We start from the raw sequence: 26,189 nt of genomic DNA, 5'->3' as shown, positions 1-26,189 counted from the left end.
ATTAAAACTTGTTTTTCAACCACTCCACAGATTTCTTGTTAACAAACTCTAGTTTTGGCAAGTCGGTTAGACCATCTACTTAGCGCATAACAAGCAATTTTTCCAACTATTGTTTACAGACAGATTATTTTACTTATAACTCACTGTATTACAATTCCATTGGGTTAGAATATTACCTGTGCCTTTAAACAGCTTGGAAAATTCCAGAAAATTATGTCATGGCTTTAGAAGCTTCTCATAGGCTAATTGAAATCATTGAGTCAATTAGAGGTATACCTGTGGATGTATTTCAAGGCCTACCTTCAAACTCAGTGCCTCTTTGCTTGACATCATGGGAAAATCAAAAGAAATCAGCCAAGACCTCAGGAAAAAAAGATTGTAGACCTCCACAAGTCTGATTCATCCTTGGGAGCAATTTCCAAACGCCTGAAGGTACCACGTTCATCCGCACAAAAAATAGTACGCAAGTATAAATACCATGGGACCATGCAGCCGTCATACCGCTGCATACAGGAAGGAGACGCGTTCTGTCTCCTAGAGTTGAACATACTTCGGTGCGAAAAGTGCAACTCAATCGCAGAACAACAGCAAAGGACCTTGTGGAGATGCTGGAGGAAAGAGGTACGAAATAATCTATATCCACAGTAAAAACGAGTCCTATATCGACATAACCTGAAAGCCCGCCCAGCAAGGAAGAAGCCACTGCTCCAAAACTGCCATAAAAAAAAGCCAGACTACGGTTGGCAAATGCACATGGGGACATAGATCGTACTTTTGGGAGAAATGTCCTCTGGTCTGTTGAAACAAAAATAAAACTGTTTGGCCATAATGACCATCATTATGGTTGGAGGAAAAAGGGCGAGGCTTGCAAGCCGAAGAACACCATCCCAACCATGAAGCACGGGAGTGGCAGCATCATGTTGTAGGGGTGCTTTGCTGCAGAAGGGACTGGTGCACTTCACAAAATAGATGGCATCATGAGGATGGAAAATGATGTGGATATATTGAAGCAACATCTCAAGACATCAGTCAAGAAGTTAAAGCTTGGTCGCAAATGGGTCTTTCAAATGGACAATGACCCCAAGCATACTTCCAAAGTTGTGGCAAAATGGCTTAAGGACAACAAAGTCAAGGTATTAGAGTGGCCATCACAAAGCCCTGATCTCAATCCAAAATAACATTTGTGGGCAGAACTGAAAAAGCGTGTGCAAGCAAAGAGGCCCACAAACCTGACTCAGTAACACCAGCTCTGTCAGGTGGAATGGGCCAAAATTCACCCAATTTATTGTGGGAAGGTTGTGGAAGGCTACCCGAAACGTTTGACCCAAGTTAAACAATTTAAAGGCAATGCTACCAAAAACGAATTGAGAGTATGTAAACTTCTCTTCTACTATTCTGATATTTCACATTCTTAAAATAAAGTGGTGATCCTAACTAACATAAGACAGGGAGTTTTTACTAGGATTAAATGTCAGCATCCGACTTCAATTGTGTGTGTTTTTAAAAAAATATATAGATGATATTACTTCTAACAAAATAGAATAGGCAATGTATTTTTTTCAATGCTTTGTCAAATAAATAATTAATTCCCCATTACCTATGTTGTTGTTGATGTTGTTTGAAGGATGGCTGGCCACCTTGAGGGCCAGACCGTAGGCCCCTTGAAAGGAGTTACTGTTCCTGATCAGGAAGGAGCCGGGCTCTTTGTCCTTCAATACAGCGATGGCTACAAGGGGGACACTAGAGTAAGTATTACTACGGTAGAAATTAGTTACCTTAGTTAATTCAAGTATACACTACAACAGTATTTCTCAAATCAAGATGATCGTACATTTATTTTTACCTTTATTTAACTAAGTCAGTTAAGAACAAATTCTTATTTTCAATGATGGCCTAGGGACATTGGGTTAAATGCCTTGTTCAGGGGCAGAACGACAGATTTGTACCTTGTCAGCTCGGGGATTCGAACTTGCAACCTTTCGGTTACTAGCCACTAGGCTACCTGCCACCTGGGGGGGGGGGGGGGGGGGATCTAAATAAAGGGGAATCCTTCAAAACTTTAACCCAGGCCTGTGCCCTTACCTTGGTCTCTGGAGATGCAAGGCTTGTACCAGAACTTGGAGCTGTCCTGTACAAACTTGGATTTGACTTTGCTGCTTTCCTCTCTGACAATAGGGGGCGTCAGTCTTCGTCTGACCAGTGGGGGGAGCCCCCCCACCCCCACCGAGTGGGAGACAGTGACGTGGAGGGGGCTAGATTGGGGAGAGGTACCCATGGGTCCTATGGCACCCAGCGAGGAACTAAGGATGGACTGGGAGCCATGCCCGCTGCGGTACCCTGGCATGGAAGACAGGCGCCTCTTTTCGGGGAGTGGGGGCTGGGCGGCAGGGATAGTGACAGCGGTGTACCCCGAGTATGGGATGTGGGGGATGTTGAGAAGGGGATAGTAGTAGGACGCCAGGGGGAAGGTGGGGGTGTTGTACCCGTCAGGGACAGGGGATGGAGTTTTGGGGTCATTGTCATTCACAGGGGTAAGTCTTCGCCCAGCTGGGTCCATGGCCAATGGAGAGGGCTGAGGGGAGGGACGTCGCTCTGGGGAGCCAATGTAAAGGTGTGGTGAGGGAGGGGCAGAGCTGAGGGTAGAGCAAGGGCTCGGTGATGCACTGCAGCCTCTTCCTGATTGGGGTGAGCCACTGCCATTGAGTTTCACTTGGACAGGGACGATTGAATGCCTTGAGCTCGGGACGGCAGTGGTCTGAGTGGACATCTCTAGTACTCTCTCCGCAACCTTCAATTCCCCATCCTCAGCTGTAGTGGGAGGTGGATGCACACTTGCACTTATAGTGTGCACCTCCATGTGCACTTGTTGTGAGTCACTAGGGTTCACACATTCACTCAGCTTCTGTATGGACTCTTTAGAACAGCTGTCACTGCCTTGCTTTTGTGAAACTATCGATGGTGTTGTTGTGGATTTTACAGCTTGGTGCGGCGTCCTTTCGATCTCCGGCGTGATACTGTTACTATTGGTGTTAAGCTCCAGGATGGTGGAGGTGGAGGCTGGCTCTGCAGAAATGGGGGTCCCACTGAGGGGCTCTATCTGCTGGGGCTCTTGACTTGGCTCCTGGCGACCATCTGGAGGACTCAGGGGGAAACCTTCTACAGTGTCGTCAAATGTCTGTTCATCTGGCTTCCTCTCACTGGAGGAGAGCGAGAGAGAGATTTGTTTCTGCTCATTTACACATTTCAAAAGTGCTGAAGACAACATAGTAGAAAAGGTACATAATGATTTTCCAGTATTCACTAAGAACCAAACGGAGGCAAGCGGGCCAAAATGGGGAGGGACCTAGCTGAATTTGTCAGGTTTTTAGATAAACTCAGAAAATAAGGTCTGAGGTGAACACAGGCTTACGAGATCTTATACTTTTTGTTCTATGAGATAATCTTCATCAGCTAACGTCACTGTTGGTGAATTTTGAATGATTTATGTAATAAAAAAAAACACACGAAGGCTTCCTAATTCATAAAGGTCATGTTAACTGACTGATATTATCTTCTAGAACAACACGTAGAAGATCTCCTAACCCTGTGTTCACCTCAGACCTTATTTTCGGCGTTTATCCCAAAACCCTATTCTTTCCACATTCATTTTCCCCATGGGAATGGCTGAACAAACCAGAAGTTATTCATTTTCCCCATGGGAATGGCTGAACAAACCAGAAGTTATTCATTTTCCCCATGGGAATGGCTGAACAAACCAGAAGTTATTCATTTTCCCCATGGGAATGGCTGAACAAACCAGAAGTTATTCATTTTCCCCATGGGAATGGCTGAACAAACCAGAAGTTATTCATTTAAGTTTTTTAGGACTACAAGCTGGCGAGCTCCATTGGCAGAATACATCACTGGTTTATTACTGGTTTAATATATAACTGTATACAGTGTTGGGGAAGCTACTCTGAAAATATAGTTTACCAAGCTACCAATTACTTCACACTGGAAGAAGTTAAGCTACCCGTAAGAAAAATATACACTGCTCAAAAAAAATAAAGGGAACACTTAAACAACACAATGTAACTCCAAGTCAATCACACTTCTGTGAAATCAAACTGTCCACTTAGGAAGCAACACTGATTGACAATACATTTCACATGCTGTTGTGAAAATGGAATAGACAACAGGTGGAAATTATAGGCAATTAGTAAGACACCCCCAATAAAAGGAGTGGTTCTGCAGGTGGTGACCACAGACCACTTCTCAGTTCCTATGCTTCCTGGCTGATGTTTTGGTCACTTTTGAATGCTGGCGGTGCTTTCACTCTAGTGGTAGCATGAGACGGAGTGGCGGAGTGGCTCAGGTAGTGCAGCTCATCCAGGATGGCACATCAATGCGAGCTGTGGCAAGAAGGTTTGCTGTGTCTGTCAGCGTAGTGTCCAGAGCATGGAGGCGCTACCAGGAGACAGGCCAGTACATCAGGAGACGTGGAGGAGGCCGTAGGAGGGCAACAACCCAGCAGCAGGACCGCTACCTCCGCCTTTGTGCAAGGAGGAGCAGGAGGAGCACTGCCAGAGCCCTGCAAAATGACCTCCAGCAGGCCACAAATGTGCATGTGTCTGCTCAAACGGTCAGAAACAGACTCCATGAAAGTGGTATGAGGGCCCGACGTCCACAGGTGGGGGTTGTGCTTACAGCCCAACACTGTGCAGGACGTTTGGCATTTGCCAGAGAACACCAAGATTGGAAAATTCGCCACTGGCGCCCTGTGCTCTTCACAGATGAAAGCAGGTTCACACTGAGCACGTGACAGACGTGACAGAGTCTGGAGACTCCGTGGAGAACGTTCTACTGCCTGCAACATCCTCCAGCATGACCGGTTTGGCGGTGGGTCAGTCATGGTGTGGGGTGGCATTTCTTTGGGGGGCCACACAGCCCTCCATGTGCTCGCCAGAGGTAGCCTGACTGCCATTAGGTACCGAGATGAGATCCTCAGACCCCTTGACCATATGCTGGTGCGGTTGGCCCTGGGTTCCTCCTAATGCAAGACAATGCTAGACCTCATGTGGCTGGAGTGTGTCAGCAGTTCCTGCAAGAGGAAGGCATTGATTCTATGGACTGGCCCGCCCGTTCCCCAGACCTGAATCCAATTGAGCACATCTGGGACATCATGTCTCGCAACATCCACCAGCGCCACGTTGCACCACAGACTGTCCAGGAGTTGGCGGATGCTTTAGTCCAGGTCTGGGAGGAGATCCCTCAGGAGACCATCCGCCACCTCATCAAGAGCATGCCCAGGCGTTGTAGGGAGGTCATACAGGCACGTGGAGGCCACACACACTACTGAGCCTCATTTTGACTTGTTTTAAGGACATTACATCAAAGTTGGATCAGCCTGTAGTGTGGTTTTCCACTTTAATTTTGAGTGTGACTCCAAATCCAATCAATTTGATTTCCATTGATAATTTTTGTGTGATTTTGTTGTCAGCACATTCAACTATGTAAAGAAAAAAGTATTTAATAAGAATATTTCATTCATTCAGATCTAGGATGTGTTATTTTTGTGTTCCCTTTATTTTTTTGAGCAGTGTAGTTTACCAAGCTACCAATTACTTCACACTGGAAGAAGTTTACATAACTAAAGTTTGAAAAAGTAGTTCACTACATCCAAACTACTTTGTAAAAAGAATATATGTAAATCTGAAATGTCATAGACTACAAATTGCAAGAACAGTTCACTTTGGAGTCATATGTTAACAGAATGTGTAATTTAGCTTATTAAACACAAAAACAATGTTTAAAGTGAGAATTAGGCAGGTCTGATGCTGAAAAAGATTACATATCCTTTTCCAGAGTTCTCTTCACCACTATGTGTCACACAATTCACACTGAAAACACAAACCTAAAGCAAACACCGCTCCCACTCTCCCAATACTAACCTTTGCCCCAGCGACCCCTGGGAAGAAGAGTCCTCCATACTCACACTGTTTTGCACCACATATGATGCACCTAGAGAGAAATAAAGAGAGCGAGAGACAGAGCGACAGAAGGAGAGAGGGGGGAGTAAAATGAGAGAGGAGAGTTCAAGAAAGAAAGTCCAGTTGCATTTTATCCGTCTAGTGTAAACATGTGCATAATACAGTACCTGTGAGATCAGTGTGGAACCGTCAGGGCCTTCTAGGCCTTCAGAGAAGCTCTAAGGATTTATAAAAATGTATAATTTAAAAAAATGAAATGTTGTTTTAATTTATTTTTCATCTTTACAATAATTGTAATAATTTCCTGATTTCATCTCTTCAGTTTGTGTTGGAAAGAGAAGGGTTAATACTGAATAGAACAAATCATCCAATCAGGATTTTCTTTGGTGGTCTCTGGGTAGATAAAACTAGCTAGCTCAGCCAACAATTGGCTGACCTTCAGGAACTGGACTGAAGGCCTCTGCCATTCAACTGTATTAGTGCAGAATTTTGGAGTGACAGTGGAATTAACCAATCATATTTTGACTTGCAATGGGTGGGACAAGGCCTCGACAGGACACTACTGAGAGCATAAGAGGTAATGAATCAATATACAGAATAGTAGGCTGATAGTAGCTAATACAGTAGGTGGTGGCAATACACTAATAGGTTGTAGTCTGCCATAAAACCTTAAAGCAGAAGAAGAGAGCGCAAGACAAAAAAAATCTGTCGCAAGCACTAGTTCACACGCTAATGCTAGTTATGTTAGCTAGCTTCCGTTGTAGTAGTGTGACAATGGTGACGGCGGCTGCAGCAGCGGTTGTTAGTTTGTTAGCGTAACCCTTTTCAAGATTAACTTTCAAACTTCATTTACAATTTATCCTTATCTGGTGAGTGAAACTGTTTGTTGTTGCAGCTCGCTTGCTGTTAGCTATCTCTTTGAAAATCATGACCGTGAAACATTGTTGCATTTAAACTTTAGACCACTGGTTAGTGTGATGAACGTGATAAAATATATTTGAAATGGGAAGAAATAGCTGGTTTGTTAATAAAAATGTTGGCGTGAACTGCTTGCGATTTTGTAGTGGTATGATTTCATGGGGCCTACTGGAGTGAATGGGCTGCTTATCCTTTAACATTATTTGATGCTGTGTGTGACTACTGTCGCCTGTCTATCAGCCCTGTCTATGTGTTAGACCAAAACTGTCTCTCCTTCAGCACCATGGAGTGGATACGTATTACAGTCGCTGTACTTTTAGCACCATGAGTCTGTCACCTTTGATGTGACACTGTTCTTGTCGCTGTTGGTGATTGTGGTGTTGGCCAGAGGTGGGGACTCGAGTCACATGACTTGGACTCAAGTCAGACTCAAGTCAGAAATACGGCTGATGGCTTGCAACTCAAATTTGACTTCAACACCAATGACTCGTGACTTGACGTGGACTTGAGCCTTTTAAAAATGATGCTATTAAAAAAGTGTGCAGCGCATCAACTCTTCATTTAGCGGATTACAGTTTGAATCGGACAGCAGCCAATCAAATTGTGCCAACTGAGAAAAAGTTGTGTGTGGCAGTGCAGAGGAACGTCGGCAGGTGAATTCAGATGGAGGCTTTGAAAAGATGGTACCCGAAAGTATTATTTTTGGATATAAAGACTACGCTGTATCAACAAAAAACGGATTGCAACTTGCAAAACATGCGGGAAGAAAATGACAGACGGAGGCGCAACAATTTCCAACTTTGTTCGACATTTGAAGCTGCACAAAGAACAGTAAGTCGTGGATAATATGGCCGACAGCTATTTATTTTATTACTTTACTGGTGTATCATGTAGGCTAATATAGCCGACAGCTATTTATTTTATTACTTTACTGGTGTATCATGTAGGCTAATATAGCCGACAGCTATTTATTTTATTACTTTACTGGTGTATCATGTAGGCTAATATAGCCGACAGCTATTTATTTTATTACTTTACTGGTGTATCATGTAGGCTAATATAGCCGACAGCTATTTATTTTATTACTTTACTGGTGTATCATGTAGGCTAATATAGCCGACAGCTATATATTTTATTACTTTACTACTATCATGTAGGCTAACGTAACGTTAAATCAATGAGCCTTTACACAGTCAGTCAGTGCGGGAACGTGCTCATTGCACCAAGATTGAGCTACAACTGGCTAGACAGTTGGTAGCCTAAATCCTGCCTGATGTTTCTGCTGTTCCTAAAACCATTAACATACGTTAGCCTACTGTAACCACACAGAGTGTGTGTGTGTGTTAAGTCTGGGCGACTTGTTCAAGACTACATCGCCGAATTGCGATCCTCGATAGTCGATCACTATTGGGGGGGGGGTGTCTTTCTCATGGCTACCCATGTATTTCCATGGAAATATGACGTTTATTTGGAAAGTAATAAATATATAGATATTTTGAAAAGCATTCGTGATTTGCGTAAATGTAATATACTATTACTCTTGTTAAAAATATGAAATGGTATTACATTTGGTGAAGAGCACATTATGACTTGTTTAGGACTCAACTCAAAGTTAAGGACTTGAGACATGACTTGATACTTGATGGTCTTGACTTGAGACTTGCCTCGGACTTGCCTGTCTTGAGACTTAAGTTGATGGTCTTGACTTGGGACTTGAGTGCTAAGACTTGAGACTTACTTATGACTTGGTCCCAACTCTGGTGTCGACTACCAAAAATGGTGTAAACAATGCATTATTTTATGCTGTGTGTCATGTTGTGTCCATGCCGGTTCTTTCTCTGTGTGTGTGGCAGCCCGAAGCGCAGCCAGACATGTTTAATTAATTCCTAATGTCATCAAAAAGTATTGCTCCTCCTTCACTACAACTAGATGTAATGTCAGGCGCATTAAGTGATGCTATGTTTTCTGTTATTTTCTGGATTTTTTTGTTTGATACAACATATTGGAAGACTTTTGGTCCCTCTGAAGGCCTAGGTCCTATAGTCACGGTTCACCACTGTGTGAGGTTGCATCACTTACAAGTGTCAGTCTTTTGCTGCAGGTCGGTGGGTGGTTCCAATTGGGAGTCACCAGGGTTTGGGCTACCAGGGGGCAGGGGTAAGGTGGACCCAGACTGGTACCCCGAGGCATACCTCGGGCTCCCGTGTCTCCCCGAGGGGGAGTCCTGCTGGTAGGGAGAGCAAGGGCAGGAGTGGCAGGGGGGTAGGGGTGTGTTGTACCCACTGCTGCCACCAGGGTTGTCCAGGAGGGGTTGGGGGCTGGGGTACCCGGGACCCTGACCCAGGGGGGAGTGACAGCCTATATAGGGTGACATCCCTCTCACTGACCTCCGTTGCCAAAACTCGGCCTCTCTCTCCGCCTCCCACAAATTATCTGGCTCCCATAGCTGAGAAGGCCCCTCCCTCCCCCGCCTCAGCCCCGCATCCCTGTCCCACAGCTCAGAGTCCTGCCCTCGGGGCCAGTGCAGGCTCTCTGGTTGGTCCGGGCACAGCGGGTGGAAGGCTCTGGCTGAAGCCGATTGGTGCTCTTGCCTGCAGGTGCAGTCTCGGCATGGGCAGCCATCAGAGCGAGGAGGAGCCGCTGGGCTGAAAAACATCTCCCTATGTGGGCTGGAGGGCAGGGATTGGTGGAAGACGCGAGGTGGGGCAGGGCGGGTGGCGGGGTAATGAAAGACCCGACACTCCTCTCCACCGCAGAAGAGCCTATTGGAGACCGGGATGGTGTGGGAATTTGGGGGGGCGTGTTCAGGGGCGGGGTAGGGGTAGCATGGCCGATGGAGACAGGGTAAAGGGGGCGGGGGACATTCCCATGGCAAATTGGGCAGGGGATGGGCACTATGGCGATGGCACATGTCCAGATGGGGCTCCAGGGGGCAAGGAGACACCGGCTGCTGGGAGGGTAAGGCGGATAATGCTTGGCTCTTTAGGTTCCCCTTGGTGCTGCTGTTATAGCGGGTCATACAATGTCCGTTAGCAAAGCACGGCTCCCTCTCCCAACCCGATGCCTCCCCACACTTCTGACATCTTCGACCGTGGCATGACCACTGCTCCCGCCTCAGCCCTCCTTCTGGAACAGAGTCTCCATCATCCAAAATTGCAGTTTCTCGGTCCCTCTCCCTCTGCATTGCCCTGTCTCTCTCTCCACCCTCCCCCCTCCGCAGTAGACAGTCCACCACCTCCTTCTCATTCTCCAGGCGGGATAGGGGGCAAGGAGGGGGGTCCTCCATGTGTTCGGAGGGGGTGGAGGAGCGTCCCGAGTCGGAGCTGAGCGACAGGGGCTGAGGTTGAGATTGAGGCTGGGCCGGTGGAGGGGGCTTGGCTGTGGGGTTGCCTGTGGAGCATGCATTGGGAGAACCCCGGCCTCGATGCTTCTTCACCTGGGCGTACAGGCTGCCATCCAGAGGACCACGCGTGTGGGAGATGTCTGACAACCAGAGAGGGATTCAGGGTTACCTTGTGTGTATGAGTCCAGGAATGTTGTCTTGGTGGCGTGAGTATGTACACCAGAGATGTGTGGGTATAGTTGCGTGCATGATAAACTATGTATGTCTGTAGGGCAGAGTGGGGTAAGTTGAGCCATTTTTTACATTCAGTATCACTCCTTCAAGGGAAATCTATTATTCTTTCTAACAAATATATCTACATATATTTCAGGATGTTAAGTAATGTAACTCTAGAAATAATCAGAATTCATGTAAACATTACAATTAAAAAAAACATAGCTTATCCAAAAGAAAGGGATCTCTTGGCACAACTTATCCCGGGTATGGGATAAATTGCCACCTGCAAATTTCTGTACTGAATGAAATATTACCACTACCTTTAAAAACCATGTCTATCTTTATTTCACAAACACAATTCATCACAATCGCTTCGTTGTCTTTGAATCATTTTAAGCATATTTTAACACGGGCTTAACAGAACACATATTTTAACACGGGCTTAACAGAACACACATGTGTACTTTTTTTAAACACTCATAACATAGGCCATTTTAACCTCATAACCCAGTGATAACGCCTTGCATTATGCCAGTGAAGAAAACGTTTCAATTGGCTCAACTTACCCCAAGGCAAACATTTTAACAATATAAGACCACACAGTTACAAGGATGCACTTTCATACTAGGTTTATGGCCTTATATTGAAGCTTATAGAGACCCCAACTTATGTATAGAACAATCTTAAAATGATCTACTTAGGTTTAGATACAAGCATCATAAAACCTTTAACGCAATAAATACATTTGAAAATCTGTTTTTTGGACATAACTTGCTTACCACTTTTCCCATGTGGTTTCTTCCTTCACAGACGCCGTGATTCATTTTGAGTATGGTTTCCTAGAAACAAGGGTGACTCAACTGTGTATGGCTCAACTTACCCCACTCTTCCTATGTGTATGAGTGTGTGTTTCACCCTTACCCTCAGTGCTATCCTGGTGGTGCAGATTGAAGTTCTCATAGGAGTCCCAGCGCATCACTGGGTCTGAGGTGTTGCAGTCCACTGTAACAGATGGGTCATTCTTACAGTACTCTCGCCCTGTGAAGAAAGAGATTGATACTAGATATCACACACACACCTGGAATTCAGACACACACACAATACACTAACAAGGATGTGCACACACAGCTTTGTACACACACGCTCTCTCTCTCTCAGTACCTTTCATTTTCTCTGGGCCGTAGGAGAAGATAAACTCCACCATAGCATCTGGAGGGAAGCGGTCATCTACGGAGAGACAAACAGCCCAGACTAAACAACCCAAACATATACAGTGGGGCAAAAAAGTATTTAGTCAGCCACCAAATTCTCCCTTTTGTAAGTAGGAAAACCTGCAAAATCCTCTCTCTCTCTCTCTCTCTCTCTCTCTCTCTCTCTCTCTCTCTCTCTCTCTCTCTCTCTCTCTCTCTCTCTCTCTCTCTCTCTCTCTCTCTCTCTCTCTCTCTCTCTCTCTCTCTCTCTCTCTCTCTCTCTCTCTCTCTCTCTCTCTCTCTCTCTCTCTCTCTCTCTCTCTCTCTCTCTCTCTCTCTCTCTCTCTCTCTCTCTCTCTCTCTCTCTCTCTCTCTCTCTCATATATATATATATAACATATGCTGTATAAGATACACACAGGACAAAACATTATGAACAGGTCTATCCATGATATGACTGACCAGGTGAAAGCTATGGTCCCTTATTGATGTCACTTGTTAAATCCACTTCAAATCAGTGTAAATGAAGGGGAGGAGACAGGTCAAAGAAGGATTTTTAATGGGCCTTGTAGAGACTTCACCAGCTCAATAAGTGACTTCACTACCCCAGCCTGAGACTTCACCAGCTCAGTAAGTGACTTCACTACCTCAGGCTGACTTCACCAGCTCAGTAAGTGACTTCACTACCTCAGCCTGAGACTTCACCAGCTCATTAAGTGACTTCACCAGCTCAGTAAGTGACTTCACCAGCTCAGCCTGAATTCACCAGCTCAGTAAATACCCCTCTATCTACTTCTCCCTTGCTCTATTCCGCTACATGTGCAGGAGGCCATCCCCAGTCTCCAAGTGTTGTACTGGCCCACCACAAGGAGTTGCTAGAGCGCAATGGGACAAGATAATCCCAGCCTACCAAACCCTCCCCTAACCCGGACGACGCTGGGCCAAACCCTCCCCTAACCCGGACGACGCTGGGCCAAACCCTCCCCTAACCCGGACGACGCTGGGCCAAACCCTCCCCTAACCCGGACGACGCTGGGCCAAATGTGCGCCTGGGATAGAACCCGGGTCTGTAGTCACGCCTCAAGCACTGTGATGCAGTGCCTTAGACCGCTGCGACACTTGGAAGGCCCAGTGGCTCTTTTCTGAAGAGGAGATGGAGAACCTGGAGACCATTCTGGGGATGTTGGAGTTGGCAGTGGAGATGTGCTTACTCTCTGCCTCTGAGCTATCAGTTAGGATATTGGTAGGTATAGGTTTGCTAATAAATTGTTTATTTCTATATCAATATTCTATTTAAAATAAAAAATAAAATGTTTTATCAAAAATTGTTGCTTCTTGTCAGATTGTGTTGCGTCTTGCCTACAAGTCAGATTTCTGTATGTGTGTGTGTGTTGGTGAGCAAGCAAGTGTGCGTGTGCAAAGGAGTTAGACTGCGTGCTTGCGTGTCTGACTGCCTCCAATAATAAGCAACTGCATATCATCCTGAAACACAACCATTCCCTGCTCCCCTCCCTCCCCCACCTTCCTGAACTCCCTGACATCCCCTCTATCCCACCCCTGATAAAGGTACCTGCACAGGCCAGGTCTAGCTCTCCCTTGCCGAACCACAGCTGAGCTCCGTGGACTGTACAGGTGTGGAACTGCAGCCTGAACACCACCTCCCTCTCTGAGCCACGCGGTCGCCGGTGGTAGCACTTCACCTGGATAGAGGGGGAGAGACCGAGAACGTTGGGATAGAGAGAGGGGGAGAGAGGAAGAGACCGAGAAGGTTGGGATAGAGAGAGGGGGAGAGACCGAGAAGGTTGGGATAGAGAGATAGGGAGAGACCGAGAAGGTTGGGATAGAGAGAGGGGGAGAGAGGAAGAGACCGAGAAGGTTGGGATAGAGAGAGGGGGAGAGAGGAAGAGACCGAGAAGGTTGGGATAGAGAGAGGGGGAGAGACCGAGAAGGTTGGGATAGAGAGAGGGGGAGAGACCGAGAAGGTTGGGATAGAGAGAGGGGGAGAGACCGAGAAGGTTGGGATAGAGAGAGGGGGAGAGACCGAGAAGGTTGGGATAGAGAGAGGGGGAGAGACCGAGAAGGTTGGGATAGAGAGAGGGGGAGAGACCGAGAAGGTTGGGATAGAGAGAGGGGGAGAGACCGAGAAGGTTGGGATAGAGAGAGGGGGAGAGACCGAGAAGGTTGGGATAGAGAGAGGGGGAGGCCGAGAAGGTTGGGATAGAGGGAGAGAATACAATTTGGAGTGTAAATGCTTATTTTTGCGCCACATTGGCAACGAAAGCTAATCAATTGCATTCTTATTCAAATGCAATATGGAGGATAGTTTGTTTACTTCTGTAGCTATAATCCAATAGGAGATAGTAGAGTATGATTGACAGGAGTGAAAGCTCGCAACTGGGCATCAATTTTGTGTCTAACAGTGCTCTCTCACCATGATGTCCCCCTTCAACAGTAGCGCTGGCTCGAGCGTCACACACAGCTTCCTCGCCCTGGAGCCCTGGGGGTCGCTATGCATACAGACAGACATAAACATAGTCAAAACACATGCTAACATAGTAAAACACACCTCAACATAGTAACACACAGGTAAACCATGTTCAGTTGGAGTAAACTCAAACCAGCACACATGTAAACACAGACAGTAGCACGTATAAACAAGTCCCAACAAAGGTACACAAGTACCAACTGTGTGTGACGGTGGAAAGGGAACACAGTGAAAAACACAGTAGAGATCATATGCTATTATTCACCACAATCACCGTTAACCACATGAATTAGCTCACTAGATGCCCGAGGTGTAGACCAGCTGTAGAGACTGGTAGATCTTCAGGAAAGGATAGTAACCTGCGCAGAGAGGAGGAGTGTGAGAAAGAAGGAGACAGCAGGGGGAGAAAGAGGGTGTTGATGTGATGTCATTAAAGGAGTTGAAATCTATCCCCCCAAAGTTTTGAAGTTAAATAAAAATACTAGTTCATTCTAAAAATACTAATGTTGATACTCCTAACAGTACTAGACTAATAAGTTCCAACTCATTTCCATCTCAACATTTTCTGTTGTTTCAACTTGAAAAGAAGAGTTCCTACACACATTTGACCTTTCATTTTCAACTAAACTTGATCTTCTGAGTTGACTGAAATTATAACCATTAGGCACCATGGTAATTCATATTTTCAAGTTGAAACAACACAGATTTGACATTGAAGTGTACTACATCACATTGTACAGTAGGACACTGACCTCCCCTTGCTGCCTGGAAGTTGGGCAGGCTGGGGATCAGAACATGGTGAAGGTACAGAGGACTGCTGTTCATCTTGATCGCCCCCGACAGCAGACCCCCAAAGTAGTACATATACCTGGGGAGGAGAGAGCGCAAGAGAGAGACGGGGGTATAAAATTAGGAGTAAAACACACAAGGAGGAGAAATGGGAGGAATATGCAGGAAAGTTGCATGGCATAAGAGAAAGAGGGAGAGGGGAGATGTTCTTACCTGTTCTGGGAGGGTTGTAGCGAGGAGGAGACTTTATCCTCACAGAACTTCCTCATGGCCAGAGTGGTTAGGGCCTGGTCCGCTCTACACACACACACAAACAGTCTATCAATAAACAGTCTATCAATAAACAGGCTACCCCCCCCCCTCCCGCCCCCACACTCATCACATACCCTGCAGAGATCTTGCTGTAGTGCATGTAGGCACCCACAATGACCCCCATCTTCCCTGTGTTTCCCTGAAAGAGAGAGAGAGAGAGAAAATAAATACAATAGAGATGTAAGATAACTGGACATGTTTGAACAGAAAACACAACACAATACATCACTAAACCCTCCCTGACCTTGCAGTGAAGGACGATCACGTTGCTGGGGTCAGAGGTCAGCCAGGTCTCCATGACCTTACACATGGCACAGATCTTGTCCAGCGGAGGGGCGTGCAGGTCGGGCCAGCCAAAGTCTTCAACCTGAAGATGAGAACATGTTAGGTTCTGAGGGCTATTTAGTTAGCCTGCTCCCAGACTTGTTTGTACTTTCTTGCCAGTATATTGTCATGTTTGGAATGACAATATGACCATAGTAGTTGGCAAGACAACACAAACAGATGTGGACCAGGCTATTATTTATCGACTTATTCACACATGAATACTGGACTAGTAGCACTCTGAAGTGTGTGTTTATTAGGTCTGTCCCCCTAAAAAAATCTTGGTCGACCTGGAGTGGTCTGTTCTTCCGACAAATTGATTGGTCTAAATGTTTAAATGTGTATTTTTCCCTATATATAGACACAACCCTATGTGTTTTAATAAAACCAACTATATCTAGGCTACTGAGCTTGTCTGATGCTTCAAGCTATTTTATGACAGAGCACAACATTTTTTTCCCCTTTTATTCAAGTGAAAGAGAGCTGGAAAGATTTCTCAAATAGGCTACATTGAGGAACTATTGTCATTCTCAATGGATGTAAAAACAGACTTTGTTTACTTGCATTTGAGGTGAAGAAAAACATATTTAAGATGCTCCACAGTGGTGGTGCGTTAATAAGACAATCAGAAATACTATCAGATCGGGGCGCTAGTGTGCATGCATATGGAGTACAAGCGTTCCTTCAGATCTCCTCTCTGCTTATTTTGAAATCTTTAATTGTTACCGTTTTAGTTCCAAAAATATCTACACATTTTTTAGTACATAACCCAGGCACCAACCAACAGAACAGCTGATGCAAAACCTACAAAGGCCCAACAAGCTGCAGCTAGCGCCATTGAGTACTGAAGATGACTCTTCAGACACCCAGCAACAAGATTATGCCACGGCAATGTGTCAACAAATGAAAGAGGCTGTAATAAAAACTAGCAACAATCGCTTTGACAGGTTCGAAACAAATTTTGAGTCTCTAAAGATAGCACAGGCCGAACTGAAGAGCTGCATGGACACAGCTGATGAGGCCCTGTCTGACCATGACAACCGGATCGGAGGCCTGGAAACGACCTGCGCGCAACTTTTTAAAAAGAACAAGGCGCTCCAAGCCAAGGTTCTTGACTTAGAAGGCCGAAGTCGCAGGCTGAACATCAAACTTGTGGGGATTTTGGAGGACGAAGAACATGGTAAACCCACATAGTTTGTGTCCAAGCTCATTAGCAAGCTGCTGGGCGATGACAACTTCCCAAAGCTCCTCATCATTGACCGTGCACACCACTCTCTACAGATAAAGCCCTCACCAGGTGAGACTGCACACCATAATTGCAAGGGTACATCACTTTAAGGAAAAGGAGCTCATTCTACAAAGATTTTAATCTTCCCCGACTACTACTGATGGAGCAACGGCGGACATTCCGAGATGTGTTGCATACCAATGGAGAGGTGGAGGTGATGGAGCAACGGCACACATTCCGAGATGTGTTGCAGACCAATGGAGAGGTGGAGGTGATGGCGCAAAGGCGCACATTCCGAGATGTGTTGCAGACCAATGGAGAGGTGGTGGTGATGGAGCAACGGCGCACATTCCGAGATGTGTTGCAGACCAATGGAGAGGCGGAGGTGATGGAGCAACAGCACACATTCCGAGATGTGTTGCAGACCAATGGAGAGGTGGAGGTGATGGAGCAACAGCACACATTCCGAGATGTGTTGCAGACCAATGTGAGAGGCGGAGGTGATGGAGCAACGGCACACATTCCGAGATGTGTTGCAGACCAATGGAGAGGTGGAGGTGATGGAGCAACGGCACACATTCCGAGATGTGTTGCAGACCAATGGAGAGGCGGAGGTGATGGAGAAACGGCACACATTCCGAGATGTGTTGCAGACCAATGGAGAGGTGGAGGTAATGGAGCAACGGCACACATTCCGAGATGTGTTGCAGACCAATGTGAGAGGTGGAGGTGATGGAGCAACGGCGCACATTCCGAGATGTGTTGCAGACCAATGGAGAGGTGGAGGTGATGGAGCAACAGCGCACATTCCGAGATGTGTTGCAGACCAATGGAGAGGCGGAGGTGATGGAGCAACGGCTCACATCCCGAGATGTGTTGCAGACCAATGGAGAGGTGGAGGTGATGGAGCAACAGCACACATTCCGAGATGTGTTGCAGACCAATGTGAGCGGTGGAGGTGATGGAGCAACGGCGCACATTCCGAGATGTGTTGCAGACCAATGGAGAGGTGGAGGTGATGGAGCAACAGCGCACATTCCGAGATGTGTTGCAGACCAATGGAGAGGCGGAGGTGATGGAGCAACGGCTCACATTCCGAGATGTGTTGCAGACCAATGGAGAGGTGGAGGTGATGGAGCAACGGCACACATTCCGAGATGTGTTGCAGACCAATGGAGAGGTGGAGGTAATGGAGCAACGGCACACATTCCGAGATGTGTTGCAGACCAATGGAGAGGTGGAGGTAATGGAGCAACGGCACACATTCCGAGATGTGTTGCAGACCAATGGAGAGGTGGAGGTAATGGAGCAACGGCTCACATTCCGAGATGTGTTGCAGACCAATGGAGAGGTGGAGGTGATGGAGCAACGGCACACATTCCGAGATGTGTTGCAGACCAATGGAGAGGTGGAGGTGAAATACAGCCTGCGGTTTCCAGCAAAGCTGCATGTTCATCACAACTGCATGACAAAAGTCTTCACTAGGCCGAAGAGGCTGCCACCCACTTAATTAACAAAACTGAAAGTGTGAAATCACAACCCACAAATTTCTGCGATAATGACTGCGGAAACAGTGGATTCTATGTTTATTCATAAGCAGTAACGTATTAATTTGATTTCCAACAACCGTGGAGATGGCCGTTAATTCTGACTGTTGTTAGCTTAGTAGCATAGTACTGGGTCTGTTCTAGCCATCATGCCCGGCGGTCCACATTTACGTGAGATGGGGAGAACAATGCCTCATTTGGGGAAGCAGTGGGGAGGGCGGGTTTCTCTGGGGAAGCAGTGGGGAGAGCGGGTTTCTCTGGAGAAGCAGTGGGGAGAGCGGGTTTCTCTGGGGAAGCTGTGGGGAGAGCGGGTTTCTCTGGGGAAGAAGTGGGGAGAGCGGGTTTCTCTGGGGAAGCTGTGGGGAGAGCGGGTTTCTCTGGGGAAGAAGTGGGGAGGGAGGGTTTCTCTGGGGAAGCAGTGGGGAGGGAGGGTTTCTCTGGGGAAGCAGTGGGGAGGGAGGGTTTCTCTGGGGAAGCAGTGGGGAGAGCGGGTTTCTCTGGGGAAGCAGTGGGGAGAGCGGGTTTCTCTGGGGAAGCAGTGGGGAGAGCGGGTTTCTCTGGGGAAGCAGTGGGGAGAGCGGGTTTCTCTGGGAAAGCAGTGGGGAGAGCGGGTTTCTCTGGGGAAGCAGTGGGGAGAGCGGGTTTCTCTGGGGGGGGGGGGCGTCTTGGGAATCAGTCAGATGTTAATACTGTCACATTAGTCTCGAGGAACGTGAATGGTCTCGGCTACACACGCAAAAGGGGCATGGTATTAAAGCACTTGAAATCACTTGGTGCTGACAATTTTCCTGCAAGAAACGCACTTTAGCCACGGTGCAGCGGCATCTGAGATCCAACTGAATTTCTCAATGTTATCAATTACCCTTCTCCTCCAAAGCTAGAAGTGTCGCTACTCTCTTTCATAAAAACATCCCTTTTCAACTCTCTTCCATGTCTACAGACCCACATGTATCAGGGAACATTCATTATTTTCCTGTCACCTTATTGAACGTCTATGGCCCTAACATTGACAACACACATTTCTTTCGTGATGTTTTTGATTTGCTCCCAGATCTTAGTACCACTAATCTAATAATTAGAGGTGATTTTATTTGTTACCTTGCTCCGTATCTTGACTGACTGTCTACATGTACTACTTCAAATATCACCTCTGACCAGGTTCTAAATAATCTAATCAAATCCAGGAATCTAGTGGACATCTGGAGACTGCAACATCACACAGACAAAGACTACTCATTCTACTGTCATGTTCACAAGTCTTATTCTAGAATCGACTACTTCCTAATAGATTCCAAACTGATGTGCTTAATTCTAAACACCATATCATATTAATAAGCGACCACAGTCCAATTATGTTGTCCCTCAATCTTTCTTTACCAAAACAGAATTACAGTTGGCGTTTTAACCCCTCCTTGCTCAGAGAGTTCCTCAAGACTAATAACACAGGAGTGGTGTCTGATTCTACACTATGGGACACATTTAAAGTGGTTATGAGAGGTCATATTATTTCAGTCTGCCATAAAAAAAAGAGAAACGCAGTCGGTTAGAGGAGACATACAGAACTTCAACAATATTTTGAAATTAAAGTATGAATACAATTCTATTCTTGGTTCACAGGTCAGTAACCTCCTACTGAGACAAAATAATTTGAACTAGGGGACAAACCGGAAAGGTTGCTGGACAGACAACTAAAGGGCGCCCAGGCAAATAGAGCAATCCATGAAATCTGGTCTAGGGCGGGTACTTTGCTGACAGACCCTAAAAAGATAAACAACTGCTTCAAAGAATTTTACTCAGAGTTCTATTCTTCCATATCCGATGCTTCTGGAACTGATGTATCAGCCTTCTTTGATTCGGTCAGCCTGCCAAAACTTGATGATAGCGGCAAAAAAATAATTGAACTCAAATTTCATAACAGAGGAAATAATGGAGGCAATAAAAGCTTTCCCACCTGGAAAGGCTGCAGGCCCGGATGGTTGTGAATTTTATAAAACCGTCAGTGAAGCTCTCGCTCCCCTCTTACTCAGGATGTTCACTGATTCAACAGAAATTAATATTTTGCCAAAATCATTGTATGAAGCCACTATTTGCGTTATGTTGAAAAGAGGCAGAGAGACAACAGATCCTGCAAATTATAGACCAATAGCATTGCTTAATTTTGATAAAAACATTATCACCAAAGTGCTTGCTGATAGGTTGAACAAACATGCAACAACCATTATTCATCCGGATCAGACAGGGTTTATCCCCGGCAGGTTCTCTTTTTCTAATGTGCGCAGGCTGCTGAGCATTCTTTATGCAAATCAGGGGAGGGGCTCCAGGGCAGCTGTTATATCGCTAGATGCTCAAAAAGCATTTTACCAAATAGAATGGTCATATATGTTTGAAGCACTCACTAGATTTGGATTTGGCGACTCATTTATCACCTGGGTCAAAATGCTCTACGCCTGCCCAACATCCTCTATTCTGACCAACAATGACACATCCAGTCTCTTTGAACTACAAAGATCTGTTCAAAAGGGTTGCCCACTCAGTCCTTTGCTCTTCGCTGTCACCCTTGAACCCCTGGTGACACAAATAAGAGCTCATCCTAATATCCAAGGTCTTAAAGTAGGAAACATAGAAATGTTCTCTCTCCCCAGGTACCTTTATTTTTGCCAGAATCTCCCAATTTGTATTACCTAATCATTTTTTACAATCTTGTCATTTGTCTGGGGTTACAAAAACCACCGTATTCGTAAAGCACACTTGCAAAAGCCCAAGGAAAGTGGCGGCTTAGGCCTGCGTACCCATCTTCAAGAATTATTACTAGGCTACAAATGCCAGGGCATTAACGTACTGGCAACTGGGCAGAGGCTAAATATGGAACACAAGTCTTTCAGGTTATGTCGATTTAGGACTTGTTTTACTGTGGATATAGATACTTTCGTACCGGTTTCTTCTAGCATCTTCACAAGGTCCTTTGCTGTTCTGGGATTGATTTGCACTTTTCGCACCAAAGTACGTTCATCTCTAGGAGACAGAACGTGTCTCTGCCGTGAGCGGTATGATGGCAGCATGGTCCCATGGTGTTTATACTTGCGTACTATTGTTTGAACCGATGAACGTGGTTCTTTCAGGCATTTGGAAATTGCTCCCAAGGATGAACCAGACTTGTGGAGGTCTACAATTTTTTTTCTGAGGTCTTGGCTGATTTCTTTTGATTTCCCATGATATCAAGCAAAGAGGCACTGAGTTTGAAGGTAGGCCTTGAAATACATCCACAGGTATACCTCCAATTGACTCAAATTATGTCAATTAACCTAACAGAAGATTCTAAAGCCATGACATAATTTTCTGGAATTTTTCAAGCTGTTTAAAGGCACAGTCAACTTAGTGTATGTAAACTTCTGACCCACTGGAATTGTGATACAGTGAATTATAAGTGAAATAATCTGTCTGTAAACAAGTGTTGGAAAAATTACTTGTGTCATACACAAAGTAGATGTCCTAACTGACGTGCCAAAACTATAGTTTGTTAACAAAAAAATTGTGGAGCGGTTGAAAAACAATTTTTAATGACTCCAACCTAATGTAAACTTTCGACTTCAACTGAGAGGGCCATTGACCCATAGGCAGATCTCGCTCTCTTTTCCTGCTCAAAGTCTGTTCTAAGATCGTCATATGAGGAACAACAGGCTCTGATGTTTGGAATGGTGGTTGCAAAGAAGAAACCCTCACAGAATGGAAGTCACCCACCCCCCTTGCTTCAGTAGATGGCTAGCAGAAATTATTAACGCCATTAACTTGGAAAATATTCGTTTTTTTTAGGACCAACTCCTCCAGCAGTTTTCTCAAGGTTTGGGGTCTGTTTCTGGACCGTCTGGACAGAGACTGACTGTGAACACTAACTAGGAACACTTACTGCTGATGTAACTGTCATTGTTTTTCTCTTGTTGTCCCATGTCTTGCCTAAGCAATACTTCATTTCATATGTCTGGCAGCTGTGTTTTTCTTGCCTTTTTTTTTTCTTGTGTGCTTTTGTTTGTACAAAATTGCAAAAGAAAATCCTTTCAAATAAAATATATATATTTAAAAAATGCTAACAGATCCCCAAATGGGCACATTTTATAGGCCTATATTTGCGCGCAGGCCATGTAGCCTAGGCCTACTTCTCTGCATAATCAGGTGCCCGTCCTTACTCAACACTGACAGGAGCACTACAAATGAAAGACAATTAATAAATTGACCTCCACAATGGATGGATTAGTCCACTCACACAGGCGTGAATCAGACATCGTGACACCTGTCTGATTTATATATTTGCGACTGTTTGACTAAAAACTTTAAAAAATGTTGGTCGACCAACAGCCTATGGACCAAACAAACGACCAGTTGACTACATGGGGTCAGCCCTAGTGTGTATGTAGTCAACCTACCTTGGGGCTGAGTCGTGTGATGTCATGACGCTTCTCAGACAGGTTTAAGAGCTGGGAGAGGTAGATGTTGAGACAAAAAGACGAGGAAATCAACAATGTCATACCCAGCAAGCACACAACCACAACACAACTTTGTCTCAACGTTGACTGCAAGTTGTGTGGCAAAAATGCACATCACGTATGTGATTACAGGAAACAAAACCATGAGCGTTTGTTTACAAAGAACAATATACTGTTTGCATTGCTTCTTCATAACACCACACAGTAACGTAGTTAATACCGAAACGGAATGTAAGCATGACTAATGGTCTCTTACTAGCTACATAAAAGACTAATGGAAGAAGATGGTATTAGCGCTCAATGGTTCGCAGGTTACGATACAAAACACTGTTGTTCACGGATCATTACATTTCTGCCAGAACAAGTAAACAAACAAACAAACACACCTTTGTTTTTGGTATTATAAAAGTGTAAGGGAGAAATTAACATTTGTTTCAAATGAAATGTGATCTCCTTTTCATTGCAATTTGTGAGTATAATGTTTGATAAAATGGATCTTACAATTCCATTTAAATGTCCATTTTATCTCCATATGGACAGAAGTGGGAAACCTTACCTTGTAAGGGCCGTTGTGGGTGCAAGTATTTGCTTCACCCGAGTATTATAACGCCCCATTCCAAAAATCAAAGCCTTAATTCAGGACAATGATTTGTTGATAAATTGAATTAGGAGTGTTACTGCTTGGCAGGAGCAAAAGCCTGCACCCATGCCAGTCCTCTCATGGCGGAGTGATAAGACAATAAATTAACTCTGTGGAGTGGCAATACGGTATGTGGGCTTCTTTTTATACATATGTATCGACTGATGTTCCCAGCACCAGGGTCATGTTCATTAGCGCACGCAAAAGTTTGAAAACTATTTGCAAGAACATTTAAACGAGCATAGTTCCTCCCTCCCTGTTTCAGTCTGCTTAGTTGCCAACCCAGTTCACATTTTGGATGTGTGAATTGCTTTTTTCCAAATACAGTAGTCCCCCCCAACTCACCAGGAACTTATCTTGATGTTTGGACTTGAGCATAGCAGCCACTTCCTGTAGGTTGCCACGGTAACATTGTTCTTCCAGGTGAGGCAGAAAGAAGACAGAAATGATCCGCTCAGTGATGTAGGTGAGGTCAAAGTCATAGTGCCTAGCCATCACTCTCTCCATCACATGATTCACACTCCTGGAGGAGAGGAGAGAGGGGAAGGAGGAAAAGGGAGAAAGAGGGTCAATTACTCCATCGATCTCTCCATCATCGCTGCATCTCTTCATTTCTCCTTCACCCACTCAAAGATTCACATTTCTTGCTGTGAAACCACAAAAACAATCACTTTGCGTTTTTCATCTGGCCAGGTCTTGATTACTTCATTGGCGAAGTGGGCAAAATTACGCAGGATATGCCAACAACTAAAAGTGAGCCATCATACTCATGCATAAAAAAAAACTAATATTTAAAGAAAAGTCATGTAAGTTAGAATTTTGTAAAGCTAGTGTTGGAGAAGTAGAACAATTATTATTAGTTTTGATCAATAACGACAAACCTCCTGGCATTGACAACTTAGATGAAAAGCTACTGAGGATGGTAACTGACTCTATAGCCACTCCTTTATTTAATCAGAGCCTAGAGGAAAGTCTTTGTCCTCAGGCCTGGTGGGAAGCCAAAGTCATTCTGCTACCCAAGAGAGGTAAAGCAACCTTTACTGGTTCTAAAAGCAGACCTATCAGTTTGCTGTCAGCTCTTAGCAAACATTGTAGAATAATAGTGAAGACATCAAAACTATTAAATAACACATATGGAATCATGTAGTAACCAAAAAAGTGTTAAACAAACCATAATATATTTTATATTTGAGATTCTTCAAAGTAGCCACCTTTTGTCTTGATGACAGCTTTGCACACTCTTGGCATTCTCTCAATCAGCTTCATGAATGCTTGTCCAACAGCTTGAAGGAGTTCCCACATATCCTGAGCACTTGTTGGCTGTTTTTCTTTCACTCTGCGGTCCAACATAATTATTTAATAGTTTTGATGTCTTCACTATTATTCTACAATGTAGAAAATAGTAAAAATAAAGAAAAACCCTTGAATGAGTTGTTGTGTCCAAACTTTTGACTGGTACTGTATGTGTAACTGATAAATGTGCACACACACACATTGATGTTTTTACATTCATGCAAATTGTAAAGTATTTTGTCTGTAATGTATTTTTCATTATGTGTCGAACCCCATTAAGACTAGCTGTCTCCATTGGCTGTAACGATTGTCGTCGGGGGAAGGAGAAGAGGACCAGAAGAGGACCAGCAGTGTGGTATGTATTCATAATACTTTTAATAAAGATGAATACTGAACTAAAACAACAAACCGACAAACTAACAGTTCTGCAAGGTGCAACAAAAACACTAACCAGAAAATAACTACCCACAATCCATAGTGGGAAAACAGGCAGCCTAAGTATGGTTCTCAATCAGAGACAACGATTGCCAGCTGCCTCCGATTGGGAACCATACCAGACCAAACACATAGAAATAGAAAACATAGAACACAAAACATAGAATGCCCACCCCATCTCACACCCTGACCAAACTAAAACAGAGACATACAAAAGGAACTAAGGTCAGGACGTGACATTGGCGTTGCTTAATGTGGATCCTAATAAATCTAATCACTCCACACTCACACTCCTGAGTAAATAATACACTACCTGCAACAGATTGAATCTTGTCCCAAGTCCTTCACTACTGACTGAAAGAGAACACGTCCTTCATTACTAAGTAGAAATATAACAAGTCCTTCACTGGTAAATATGTGATTGGTACCTGGGAAGGGAGTTCCTCTTCTTCTGGGACGAAGACCTTGTGGAGCCCTGCTGAGAATGAGGGAAAGAGATCAACTATTTTAGTTTGGGGCTTTTGTAGTACAGCACTGCAGTGAGTATTAGAATGTAAAGACAGAGTGGAGAACACCTTACTAATGCCAAACTAAGTTCAAACAAACCAAATTACAATGACAGGGGTACTCTGGAGTCACGACATGAAGGCAGGGGGACAGAGTTAAATGAATCCTCACCAGGTCTGGGGCTGGGACGCAGGTGGATGTCACCTGAAAGACAGAACACAGGCAAGTACAAAATCTACACATCAATATAAACACACTTTTTGAATATAGAGTACTGTACTTTATTAATACATAGGGTTATATCATACATATGTCATACAGAAGATACCTGTTTCATAATGATGGTAACTAAAAACATTCTCCTCCATACACACATGCTGACCACACAGACACTTTATGCCATGTCAGGTGGCTCAGCAGATAGATAGTTCTTGGGCTCGGTCTAGGAGGAATGAACAGGATAGGGGGATGAGAGAGGGAAGTGTTCTAATGGAGGGGAATCTCTCTCTCTCTCT

General features: G+C 44.9%; 1 protein-coding gene across 1 annotated transcript in view; it reads right to left on the bottom strand.

The window, feature by feature from the left end:
- LOC110528494 (tensin-2) overlaps window positions 1-25,863 on the bottom strand; it is a 31,562-nt gene extending 5,699 nt beyond the window's left edge. Inside the window, exons 1-17 of the mRNA XM_036984077.1 lie at window positions 25,846-25,863; window positions 25,596-25,645; window positions 23,785-23,962; window positions 22,740-22,790; window positions 15,467-15,589; window positions 15,297-15,361; window positions 15,124-15,207; window positions 14,874-14,989; window positions 14,420-14,480; window positions 14,068-14,143; window positions 13,207-13,336; window positions 11,608-11,673; window positions 11,368-11,484; window positions 8,967-10,370; window positions 5,931-6,000; window positions 2,083-3,197; window positions 1,598-1,726 (exon numbers count right to left, since the gene is read on the bottom strand). Coding sequence (XP_036839972.1) covers window positions 1,598-1,726; window positions 2,083-3,197; window positions 5,931-6,000; window positions 8,967-10,370; window positions 11,368-11,484; window positions 11,608-11,673; window positions 13,207-13,336; window positions 14,068-14,143; window positions 14,420-14,480; window positions 14,874-14,989; window positions 15,124-15,207; window positions 15,297-15,361; window positions 15,467-15,589; window positions 22,740-22,790; window positions 23,785-23,946 — 3,769 coding nt within the window. The 5' untranslated portion in view covers window positions 23,947-23,962; window positions 25,596-25,645; window positions 25,846-25,863. The remainder of the gene's footprint in view (window positions 1-1,597; window positions 1,727-2,082; window positions 3,198-5,930; window positions 6,001-8,966; window positions 10,371-11,367; window positions 11,485-11,607; window positions 11,674-13,206; window positions 13,337-14,067; window positions 14,144-14,419; window positions 14,481-14,873; window positions 14,990-15,123; window positions 15,208-15,296; window positions 15,362-15,466; window positions 15,590-22,739; window positions 22,791-23,784; window positions 23,963-25,595; window positions 25,646-25,845) is intronic.
- Window positions 25,864-26,189: the final 326 nt, after the last annotated feature.

The sequence above is a fragment of the Oncorhynchus mykiss genome, chromosome 7 (genome assembly GCF_013265735.2).
Source record: "Oncorhynchus mykiss isolate Arlee chromosome 7, USDA_OmykA_1.1, whole genome shotgun sequence".
In the NCBI taxonomy this organism is placed as follows: domain Eukaryota; kingdom Metazoa; phylum Chordata; class Actinopteri; order Salmoniformes; family Salmonidae; genus Oncorhynchus; species Oncorhynchus mykiss.
The sequence above is the reverse complement of the archived record's forward strand: the minus strand, read 5'-3'. Positions and strand labels throughout refer to the sequence as shown.